The sequence below is a fragment of the Symsagittifera roscoffensis genome, chromosome 7 (assembly GCF_963678635.1).
Source record: "Symsagittifera roscoffensis chromosome 7, txSymRosc1.1, whole genome shotgun sequence".
NCBI classification, from domain to species: Eukaryota; Metazoa; Xenacoelomorpha; order Acoela; family Convolutidae; genus Symsagittifera; species Symsagittifera roscoffensis.
Window position 1 is genome coordinate 44,637,816 of NC_087068.1, and position 12,687 is coordinate 44,650,502.

A 12,687-nucleotide genomic window follows, 5' to 3' on the forward strand; every position below is an offset into this window, starting at 1 on the left:
TGTTATTTCGACACCAATTTCTTGAATTCAAAGGTGTTTGAGTTTAATTAAAAACCAGTTTTGTCGTATAAATAATCAGTCGCTCCCGCTAAAGATGAGTTCGTTTCTGTCGATAGCCGTACGTACTCTAAAATGAGCTGGGATTTAAACAGAAAATGTTCTTTGAAGATGGTTAAAAATCGGACCCGCTCTAAAATGAGCGGGGCGTTTTATCGTCGTCGCCTTCTTTGCCTTCGTTTCACAGCCATTGGATTTTCTATGCTTCTGAAGGCGTCATAAAAGTCCTTAGCAAGTTCGCGCACGCCATTTGCTGTAGGTTAAAGTCCATCTGCGCAAACATGCCTCCGATAGCTGAACTTTACAGTTTTAAAGAGCGGGATTTTTTTACCATGCCGTTAGATTTCTGTAGCATTTATTCACTCTCCTGATAAGAGAGCGTTCACCTTCCCGGCTAATAAGTGACATGACGCCAACTTCGAAATTGCAGTCAAGGAGTCTAAAAATAGCACTCTCCATCTCCTCGGCTACTTCAGTCGCTCCCAATGACTGGCGCCCGGAACGGTCAAACAGGTTGTTTGTTCCTCCCATTATGAGCACTGTTTGTACATCCAAGTTTTTCATGTCATTGAGAACCTGATCGCTACAAAGGGTTGAGAGAGTTCCACCAGGGCACGAAACTGTCACGGAATCTGGCAGAAAAATCCCATAAACTAGCGATGATCCCAAAACAGCATATGTCACTCTCTTGATCTTATCAGAGCTCAATATTATCCGTCTTTTGGGGAGAAACCTGGTTTCAACATGAACATTTCTTAGACGCAAGGTTTCGTTTAGCTTTTGAATTCCAACCTTTCTAGTTTCAGTCATTTTAGCAACCTTTAACTGAAACAAGTCTCATAGTAATACTGGTTAAACAAATACGTTTTCAACTGTTTACGAAATTCAGTTTCATTTGGTAGTTTAAGGTTACATGGTAAGCTATTCCAATGGTGTGCGGCAGCAAATCTAAACGTCCTTTTTCCATAGTTCGTGTTAACCAGTGGTTTCTTAATGACCATGGTCCTTTCACTGAAACGGGAGGAACTTTTTTGTAGTGAAAAATATTTACTCAGATAAGACGGAACGATTTGAGGATTGAAAATGCATTTGTGTACGATTGTCAAAACTTTAAAAATCACTCGAGATTTTATGGGCAACCAATGTAGATCATGTAGATAAGGAGTAATACTCGTTGACTTCTTCAAACCGAAAACAAATCTGCAGGCACTATTTTGGACTTTTTGCAACTTGTAGAGCAGATAAATTGGGAAGCTCGAGTACAAGCTATTGCAGTAGTCTAATCGACTCAAGACTAGCATTCTTGCCAACATATTTCTATTTTCAAAATCAAGGTAGAAACGTATGCTGTATAGTTTCCGGAGACTGTGGTAACTGGCGCCACACGCGGAATCGATCTGTTTTTTCATTGACAAGGATCGGTCAATGAGGCAACCTAAAGACTTCACAGAGTTTTCTGTTGATTTCATCAGCTTAACCGTTGAATTTCCAATGAGTATTGAACCGTTTGTTAGACCTTTTGACTTACTAGTGGCTAGGTTAATTACTTGGCTTTTTGATTCATTTAACATAAGCCCCATGGACGAAAACCAGTTCGAAATAATAACCAGAGATCATTCTATTTCTGCTAATTCACTCTCATTTTTAATTTCACAGTCTAAAGTAGTATCATCGGCATACACTTGGTGTGAAAATTTAGTTGAGCCAATAATATCGTTCAATGGTGTCAGGTAGATTGAGAACAGGAGGGGTCCCAGAAGAGAACCTTGAGGCACTCCAAATTCGAGTTCTTGAGAATTCGATAAAACATCATTGATAGCAACAATTTGAGTCCGATTCTCTAGATAGGAAAGAATTAGATCCACTGCATCATTCGTCATTCCAATCCGATTTTTCATGATCTTTCTCAATGTTTTATGATCAATGGTATCAAATGCAGCTGAAAGGTCAAGGGCTATCAAAAGGACCTGTCTCTTGTTGTCGAGACTAGTCAGTAGATCATCTGTAGTTTTTAGCAGAGCCGTTTCAGTTGAAAAATGCTTCCTGTAAGCAGATTGGTGTTCATCTAGAAGATTATAGGAGCTAAGGTATTGATCGAGCTGTTTATATAAAATTCTTTCAAAAACTTTACTGATAAACATCAGATTCGCTATTGGTCTATAAGAATTTAAAACGTTTTGGTCAAGTTTGTGGTCTTTAAAGAGAGGAGTTATTACCGCTCTCTTGAGACACTTTGGAAATTTGGACTGATGGATGCAATTGTTTCTCATAATGATGAAATAATCTTTCCGCGAGTGTGCTATTCTTTTCATATCTATCGTTTTCAGTATATCTTCTCGTGAGTTCGCGTTTGAAACCATTCTTACTGCTTCTTCTAATTCATCTATAGTCCTATATTGGAATTGGAAAGAAGAAACTGCAGTGAAAGCAAAGAGTGGCGGCGAGATGCCATTACTTTTAACATTTGCCACTAAATTTCTAACCTTCTGAATGAAAAATTGGTTGAAGTTTTCAGCTAATTCATAATCACTGGAGTATATCAGTGGGAGAACGTTTTGTTGTTTTTCTCCAGCAAGGCGTTTCAATTCACGAAATTTGAGCGAATGGCTATTTGAAAGCTCAAAGCGCCTGGAAAAATATATCAATTTCTTCTCTCTAAACAGATCTTTACATTTCTTTAAATACTCCTTGAAAACTGTTTCGTTTTCTAATCCAGGTTTTACACGCATTACGGGTTCTAAATTTCTACGTTTTCGTTTTACGTCTGCTAACTCTTTATCGTAAAAATTACAAAATCGGTTTTTGACAACTTTGGTCTTAGTTGGCACATAATCAGTTTTCAGCAGCTGCAAAATTTCGATAAAATTCTCTGCCATCTCGTTCGGGTCACTGGTGTTCAGATTCAAGATTAAATTCTGATCTATTTCCGTCTCTAAATGTTTCCAGTCTGTATTGTTCCAATCATAAATAGTCAATCTGGTTTTATCCTTCCGTTGAATTGCGATTTCATAAGTGAACGTCAATAAATGGTGATCAGAGTATTCAACGTGCTCATTTCTAACTGGTGAGCACAATTCCGGGTTTGAACAAATTATGAGGTCTAGAATTTTCCCGTATTCGTGAGTTGGTTTCTTAACAATCTGTTCTAGGTTATATTCCAGTAGAATCGAACAAAATGTATTGGATTTGGCACAACGTCTGTTTTCTAGATCCAAATTAAAATCCCCCAGGAGGAGAATTTGGGTTTCAATTGATGAAGCAAGAATATTTTCAGTCAATTCATTAAAAAACTCGTTATAATTTCCACTCGGCGGTCTATATATTGCTGCAATTGTTATTTTGACTTTTCTAGTCACGACCGTAGTTACCAAGAATTCACCATCGTCCGAGAGATGGCTTAAAATTCTTTCACCCTGTAGTTATTCGTGAGAAATTATGGCAACACCTCCACCTATTTTAGCCGTTCGTGAAACATGATGGTATCGATATTCATTTGAAGAGTCTATGTACTGATTTAGAATATATTCCGTATCCGGCTTAAGCCAGGTTTCAGTTATGATCAAGATATCAACTTGTTCTATAGCCAATATGCTCTGTATTTGATTTACTTTTTTCGCTAGAGAACGTATATTAATTACACCAACTTTCATAGCATTCGATTGAGACTCGGGTTTTTTATTTGATTTTAGTCAGTCGCTTTTCAAAGTTCTGAGCCAGGTTCTGGCTTCTGTTTCAAGATAGTACCTGTTTATTACAACGTTTTCCGGCCAAGAATTAGGTTGATCAATGATTGTTGCATGTTCGCCGTCAAATACACAGTGGAAACTTTTGTGGCGAGATTTTTCCTTTGTTATTTCCCTGATATGATTCAGAGGAAATCCTTTGCTTTGACACCATGCGACTATATCACTTTCATCATTTGTCTGTTTTATTCTTCCAACATAGAGATGGCGTCGTGGTCGTGGCTTCTCTACACCTTTGAGTGCTTCTGTTACCACTTCTCCCGTAAGTAGTGGTTTCTTTGGTCTGCGGTCATTTCTATCTTTGGAGCCTTTTCGCTTCGTAACCCTCGAGCTACCAGCTTCTGAGGATACACTTTCACGAGCATTTCTGATGAATGCCGAAGAATTCAGATTAAACTTCGCTGCCCCAGCATAATTGGTTTTGTTCTTTTCAATTATACTACTTGGTTCCCGATATTGCTTCAGCGATAGCAGCTCAGACTTTAATTCGTGCACAACTTGCGCCATAGTCTTTATTGAGAACAGTTCTTGTCGCAGTTCATCAATAACTCGGAAAACATCTCTTTTACAGGTTCCACAATCTGGGCAACTCCATTCAATGTGCCCAACCACCTTATCGGCAGTGTTGAGGCCAATACACGCAGAGTGGGCAGAAGCTTGACAACCGACGCATTTCGCCGATTGATTGATTTAAGCGTTTTGACATACTGTACAGTGGAGAGACGACATATTTCAATTGTCTTGCTGGGAATTATTGGTCGTTTCCGCTCTAAAATGAGCTGGATTTTGGTAGATTTGTTTAAAGATATTTCCAAATTCTCTTTGTCGTTTCCGCTCTAAAATGAGCTGGATAACACCCGGGAATTTGTTCGTGTCTTTTCTGGCTGTCGTAACCACTCTCAAATGAGCTGGTTTATCTTCTTTATCTGATTCTGTTTGTGTCAATTTCGATTTCCATCAACCGGATCTCTAAAATCCCTTCGTAGACAAGGGCTACCCAAGATAAGATGTTTATCCGGTTCGTCGAGACATATCTATCTATTTAATAAGTTTATCACAACAATTAGGCTAATTTAAGAGTCTTTCATAAGAGTCTGAACTAGGGTCCTCGACTCTTAATTATCATGACAACACGTGGGTGTTAAAATGAATGACAAATGCTTATGCGTGTGGCATAAGTTACACAGAGGTGAAGCTGCGCTTCACAAACACGAGTGAGAACACGACAAAAAGCAGCTCTACAAAGTGCAATAAAAAAAAGTATAAATAAGCCTCGAATTGGTAAAAGTTCGGCATCGTCTTGGATTCGATCTCCGACCTAGATATTATGAGTCTCACGCATTAATCACTCAGCCACGGACGCTTAATAAAACACAAACTATAGCCACAAATAAAGCAGAGAACGGATGATATGAGTTTTCCTAAGCTACTGATCGTTATTATAGCAAAAGTGGCACCAAAAAATGAAGACTTTTATTTGCAAGTTAGGTTGAAAAAAAAGGTTCGTACTAAAACACTACGCTCGCAAAGGTAAATAGACTACAGGTCCATTATGAGCTATGACATTTAATGCTTGTGGTTTCTTTATCTCAAATGTTTTACACAGAAATATAATATTTGGGAAATTTTGCTCAGAAACTATAACTTAAACTGTGTAGAGAAAATTTTGCGCAAATTTTCCAGGTGCGAAAGTTAGTTGACGCGGCAAAAGTAACAATTGACGGTTGATTGAAAGATTCAAATAGATCAAACCCATACCTTCAGATCACAGCCATGTCCAGTAATGTTAACGTCTGTCTCAGTTAGTCCATTGATCAGGAACTTCACCACTTCACTGTATTTGACGCACTTCTGGGGGGCGAACTTGAACAACACCTGGCAGCTGCTGTCTGGCTCCAAAGTGCCCCCACCTTCCATCGACACTTTCAGGTGGGGCTGATTAGTGAAGAGACAGTCCACGCTAAAGGTAAGATTATGATGACAATTTATCCCGAGAAACTTTGGCGCGAAAGAGGGGTTTCTATACTTTTTAAGCTACATTTTTGCATCAAATTTTGACCCCAACCCTAAAATTTTTGTTCGAATTTTGCTCCGTAAAAAAGGTTTGCGCGCACGCTTCTGTGCGCAGTATACAAAAAGACCGAAATTTGAGCTAGTTTACTTGTATACAAACGTTGATTAACATAGCAATTTTTCAAATGGAACTTTTCATTAGTTAGTTTCTGAAATATGATTCCGTCGTTTTAACGAGCGTTCTCCTATTTGATCTTTGGACTCACTTGATGGTCTTGCAGTCGTTGTTGGTAATTGTGAGTGAACTCTGCTTGACAATCTGCTCATTAGCCGACAGGAATGTGTAGCCGAAATTGTATTTGCGGAAGGAGAACTTCACACTTGGTTTCACAGCCTTCCCCACAAGAGCTATTTTGTACTTGGGCCCATTTTTAACCTGTAAAAGTGTGTTTTAAGGAAAAAAGTGCATAGATTTGATAGTTTAAACGCCAACTCTGAAACTTGAAAAATAACACATTTCTTCAATGCCGAGATAATATGTGACGAGCGAATCGATCCGAAAATCAAAAGAGGAAGAAATAGCTGATCGATTACGAAGATGAAAACAATAAAATCTCAAAAGTTGAGGTTCTAAAACCTTAGCACTTTCATGATAGACTTTGATTTAAGAAAATGAAAAAGAATAACTTCTAAGAACTAACCGACAAATTGAGCAATGCTCCGCTGAGTGAATGTTTGCATTTTGGGTGCCACGTCAGAATGGCAGTGGTGGACTTCCCTGGTTCCACAGATGCCCCACTTGGGTCCATACTCAGTGGGGGCTGGTGAGGGGAGGCGGAGGATGGAAGTTGGGGTTGGGTGAGAGACCAAGAGTAGTCGAAGAGGTATTTGCCACTGTTGGCGATCGAGAACGTTTTGATCAGTTTGTCGTTCACTTCGACCTAAACACCAAACTTAACTTCCATTGGAGTAACTTTTCATGAACATGTATCTGAACTATCAATTCACCAAGTTCAGATTTCATTGAAAATAACTACGAAAATCCATTATAATCGATTTGTTTTCACTTTTCTTAAATGCGCGAATCTTATGCTCCAGGGCATTTCCGAATGAATATGTATCTGTAAAAATTAATATTTCTGTTGTTCATTCATACCGTGGAACTGTTTTTGTTATGCCAAACTTGATCTACATTAAGTTTGTGAATGGTTTGCAATATAGCCATATGTAATCATCTTCTTTGATTTCAACCTGCGGACTCGTCTTTTTAAATCGTTTTATGATAAAGCAACCTTGTCATATATGATTGTGTGAATTGGTATCTTTTGCCATTGGATATTTTCGTAGGACATCTTTTGTCTCAACACCATAAGATATACGATTAATCCCAATCGCACAATTAGCCCCAAGACAGTTCAACAGAGTTAAAATTCAGTCAAACCAGCCAAAGATACCCAGATTTGGGCCAGTAATTGTCTAAATTGGCTAATTTATCTATCTGTAAGCCCAAAAGATCTACAGAGACACAAAAACAATTTATGCAAGTCAAAAATAATTGTGACAAATTAGAACACAATAATATCTGAACAAAGCTGGACAATAGTCAATTTTTTTATTCAACTTTGTTTTTGTAATAAAACTAACTCAACCTGAGGCAAATTTTGATTTAGCTGGGAAACCTTACTTTGCAAACCACTTTTGAAATTCGAATTGAATAGCATTTCTTTGATAGATCAAAAATTGCCTACATTTAACAAATAAATTCAAGTGAACTTGAAACTAGACAAAAAATTGGACAGCAAACATGAACAAGACTGCTCGTATCAGGGCGAAGCCCTGAATGTTCCGACTGCCTTTAAAGGTTTATGGAGCAGATTTTTTTTCTAAAAATTTTTTTTCTTCATGGTTAATGATTTTTTTTCTAAAATTTGACTTTTTTATGAAAATCATCCCCCACACGTCATATAAAGTACAAAAGGATATATTTCGCTCCTTGTAACAAATCAATTCTGGCAAATAGGCTTCTTTCAACCAAATTGGAATGATTTCTAAGACGGAGTAAATCTTCGCTTACGCGTTAATTACGCGAAACATATCGCCCGTTAATTGTCCCAAATTGGCCAAAATGGCAATCTTTAAACCCCCATAACTTTACAAAAAATGATCACAGGTGAAATATCTTTTCAAATTTGAGCTCATAACAACAATACCTCTCGAATGATAAACAAATGTGGCTGATTAAAGAGTCAAAATTTGTCTGAAGAAAAAAACTCACCCGAGCGCAAATATTCCGTTACTTTCGGGGAGCAATAATAACTGGAACAAAAATAAAAAGAACATTTAAAAAAATAATAATTGAAATTTTTTGGTGAAAATCATCCCACCCACCACACGCCAAATAAAGTACAAAAAAATAAATTTCACTCCTAGTAACAAATCAATTACGGCAAAAAAACTTTATTCAAACAATTTGTAACGATTTCTGAGACGGATTAAATTTCCGCTTGAGCGTAAATTGCGCGAAATATATCACGCGTTAATTGTCCCTAATTGGCCAAAATGGCAAAGTTTAAACCACAATAAGTTTACGAAAAACAATCACAGGTAAATTTTTTTCAAATTTAAGCTTCGGAAAACAATACCTTTTGAATGACAAAAAAAAATCCGTCAAAAATGGCTAGTTAAAAAGTCGAAATTCGTCTGAAGAAAAAAAACGCACCCTGAGCACAAATATGCCGTTACTTTCGTTACCAAAGTCGGAACAATAACGTATAAGCTTCCTACAACCAATTTGGAACGATTTATAATACGGAAATGAATCTCCGCTTACGCGTTAATAGCTTAAAATATATCGCGCATTAATTGTCCCAAATTGGCAAAAATGGCAATGTTTAAACCCCCCATAACTAAACAAAAAATGATCACAGGTGATATATTGGTTCAAATTTAAGCTCAAAACATTAACATCTTTCGAATGATACAAAAAAAATTCCGTCAAAAATGGCTAGTTAAAAAGTCGAAATTTGTCTGAAGAAAAAAAACCCACCCCGAGCACAAATATTCCGTTACTTTCGTATCGAAAGTCGGAACAACAAGCTCAAAAGGTCTATAAGTTAAAAATACAAAGGACAGTTTCATAAAAATTCTTGAACAAGGCAACAATTTTATGTTTTCTGAAATTTAAAAATAGATGTGACAACATAAATATATAAACATTAATACGGAACAAGCTCCTCTTAGCTTAAAAATAGATGACAACATATAAAATATAACGAGTCATTCATCATATGCACTTAATTTCCAAATGTTGGAAGTAGCAATGACACCAAGAGCAGATATAGGCTTTTCTCGTGGTGGGGGGAATTTTCAAAAAAAATTTCGAATATGTAAAAAGGCAAATTTTTTATTCCGCTGGGAAACGTGAAAATTGAAATTCATTTTCAAAACTAGAATTCAAATACGTTTTTCGTGACCTTTACACTTTTGCTGTTCGCCACAAGAGTTTGCCTTCCGTTTAACTATAGACTTGAACTCTAAAATAAATCAAAAATCATACCATGAAAAATCAAATTAGAAAGTGAACACATTTTGAGACTTTTTCCCAAAAACAAAAAAATCATCATGACTTATAGAAAAGTCTTCACTACGTTCATTGTCTCTTAATTAAACAACAAAAATAGATGTGGCAAAACATAGTCAATCTCAACGCAAAATAAACTCAATGCTAAATAAACAAATTGCTACAAATATAAAAATAGACGTTAGACACACAAATATATAAATAAACTAAAACTATGCTCCGAAATTTTGACAACTGCAAATAGATGCAACAACAAAAAACCAAATTAGCTGTTAGTCATTTTAGCTCTAAAATGGGAGAATCTAGGTGCCAAAAAATGACCCAATGTAAGCTATTGTAAGAATAATCAAGATTTTAAATTTAGTAGTCAAATCATGGTTCTGAAGTAGCTGCATCTCCATCTTCAACGCATTTGTTGAATTTTTCTCTCTATTAATAAAAAAACGACCACGAAGTGAGATTCATTCAGATTGTTTCAGTATATATTCACTCTTGGATTTCTGAATTTGTTAATCAAAAGTTTTTAAGTTTCATAACGACAAAATATCCCACAGGTTTTTGATCCTTTGATTGAGCAGTTTAAGCGAACATTTTATTCCTACATGATTATATTCATTCATTTGCTCCGTTCATAACTGGCTTCCGTTATTAACAAGAAGTTGTTTTGAAATGGTATTTCCAATATTTTTCATAACAGTGCTGCTTGCTCTGCTTTCACCCAGTTTATGCTTCGAAAACTATGTTCGAATGTTGAAAGACAAAATTCAGTGGGTATCTACCAAAAACCGGTCGGATCAAACCTTGCCAGAGCATTTACAAGACTTGCCTTTCTATTTGCAGGCAAACCCAAAGGTGTTTGAAAACCTTCGAGAACTACACAATGCCAGTCAGTGCTATGAAGACTGGCAGTTGTTGTTGTTGTTGTTAGCCCACGCGGGTCGGGTTGGGCTCTTCTGTCTCCAGGTCAAGGAACTTAGCAACCTCTACCGGCCGAAGCCACAGGTCTGCTGGGGTGAGTGGGGAGGGGTTTTGGGAGCAGTTGAAAAGGTGACATTTTGTGTGGGGGGCAAGGGAACAGGTTGGGCAAAGGTGGGAGATGGAGCTGTCGAGGCGGGATAGGTAAGTGTTAAGGAGCCGGCTGTAGCCAGACCGGAGTTGGGAGAGCTTACAGCGCGTGGGACGTGGGAGAGATTTTTCAGAGGGGCCAATCTTTGGGGGAGGGATACAAATAACTTTAGACGGAGGGGTTTCGGCTAGGAAATTGGTTACAAGGGAGGTTGGTTGTCTTTTAAAATTGGTTTGTAGTAGTTAAAAATAAAAGTGGAGACTTCGTCTCGGTCGTCCAGAACTAGAGGGTGGTTTGCGTAGACTGAAAAGTCGGTTAAAATTTTCTGGGTGTCTTCTTTGAAGCAGCTTATAATTGAGGGGCGAAGTAGACGGGGAGGAGGGGGATGTGAATGTATAAAATTAATGGGATGGTGGGAACGATAGGTAGAGATAAAAAATTGAGATGACAGAAGGGTATGGTGGTCTTTGACCGCTAGGATTTCAGATTCACTGTGCAGGTGGGCAGTGGAACTCATTAGATTTGATCCAGTAACAACGCGAAGGGATTGGTTTTGGGCAACCTGCAGGCAATTTATGGAGGTGTTACTTGATGCGTGGGACCATGCGGGGACTGCATAGTCAAGTATGGGGCGAATTAAAGCTTTAAAAGTTAGGAGGAGGGTTTCTTTGGAGTGACCCCAGGTTGATCCTGCTAATGCCTTCAGGATTCCGATCCTGCGTCTGGCCTTTTCAGCGGATTGTTTGCAGTGAGTGGCAAAACAAAGTGTTGGATCAAATGTCACCCCTAAGATTGTTGGATTTTTGTTTAGGGGTTGCGCCTCGTTATTTAAAAGAACACTAAGTGTTTTATTAAATTCTTTGTTATAAGAGGAGAAAAGTGTAACTGATCTTTTAGAGGACGCGAAACTTAGTTTGCGTGAGGTGAAAAAATCGTAGAGCCTTTTTAGGTAGCTATTGATGGAGTTTGAGGCGATATCAATATTGGAACTGCTTGCGAAGGGGTGGAAATCGTCTGCATACGAAACAAGGTTTACATTATCGGGAGGTGGCGGTGCATCATGGACATAACAATTGAAAGCGGGCTTTGGAAGCGGTGCAATTTTTGAATTTTTCCAAATTTGAGGGATAATGTTTTCGGACAAAGAGATATTAAAAAGGTATGTTAAGTATTGAGTAGCAAGTGGGCCGAGATGTTTAAGATGTATATTACAAAGGCCGTCGGGACCTAGCGCTCGCGATGGTTTGCTGTCTGCAATGGCTTGTTTAGTATTTTCAGGGGTAAAAATTGGGCTGTCTGACAGCGGTAGTTTGGCAATTTTTCTTCTCGTTATACGAAGGAGTTTGTCAGAGGCGTGGGGTCTGGCATTGGTGAATTGTTTGTTAAAAGAGCTGGTAATATCACGAGGTGAGTGTATGGGTTTAGAACCAAAAGTAATGGGGTGTCTTCCTGCCACGGGCTTAGATCCATTTAAGGAGCGTACCACTTTCCAGAACTTTCTGGCACCAGTGCGGTAGTCGCAAGTCCGGAGGAATTCTCGCCATTTATTTTCTTTGTCCTTTGCTGTCTGTTTCATGAGTCTACAGTTCAGTTGGGATATGACTTCTGGGGGGAGATTTTGTTGTCGGCTTAAATCTCTTTCGGCGGCAAGGGCAGTGGACTCGGGGGAAAGAGAGGGAGTGAAGTGGCGAATACGGCCAGCGGGGATGTGGTGGCGTGCTGCCCTGAGCACCAGGTCCCTCAAGAATTTCTCTCCGGCGGCAACTCCGGAAGGTGGAACCGCTGAAAAGAAACCCTCCTCAATTTCCTCTGTGAATTTGATCCAATCTGCTTTTAAAAAATTTATAAAAGTCCTTTTAGGTGAAAAATTTATAAAATCATCCAAGGGTAGTTCTAGAAGAATGGGTAGGTGATCTGATCCTAGGGATTTAATTGGGGTCCATGATGTGGAGAGTAAGAGCGATTGGGATGCGAGGGAAATATCTGGTGACGAGAGTTGGTTTTCTGAGTTAAAAGGGACTCTGGTTTGTGTGTCATCATTTAATGGTGCAAAGGTGGATTCGGTTATTTCATTGCTAAGTACAGAGCCGCGTTGATCTTCCTCGATGTTGGAGTTCCATAGTTGTAAATATGCGTTGGCATCCCCGAGTACTAAGGCGTCCCCAGGTTCAAGTAGTTCGGTAAGGGACGCAGAGTAACCAGGGGGACAGCTCGAGCGAGGGGGGATG

The 12,687-nt window shown here is 38.6% G+C and overlaps 1 protein-coding gene across 1 annotated transcript in view; it reads right to left on the minus strand.

Moving 5' to 3' along the window:
* LOC134851192 (hydrocephalus-inducing protein-like) overlaps window positions 1–12,687 on the minus strand; it is a gene marked incomplete in the record, with an annotated part of 215,673 nt that overhangs the window by 10,870 nt on the left and 192,116 nt on the right. Inside the window, 3 exon segments of the mRNA XM_063867161.1 lie at window positions 5,559–5,760; window positions 6,080–6,249; window positions 6,515–6,754. Coding sequence (XP_063723231.1) covers window positions 5,559–5,760; window positions 6,080–6,249; window positions 6,515–6,754 — 612 coding nt within the window.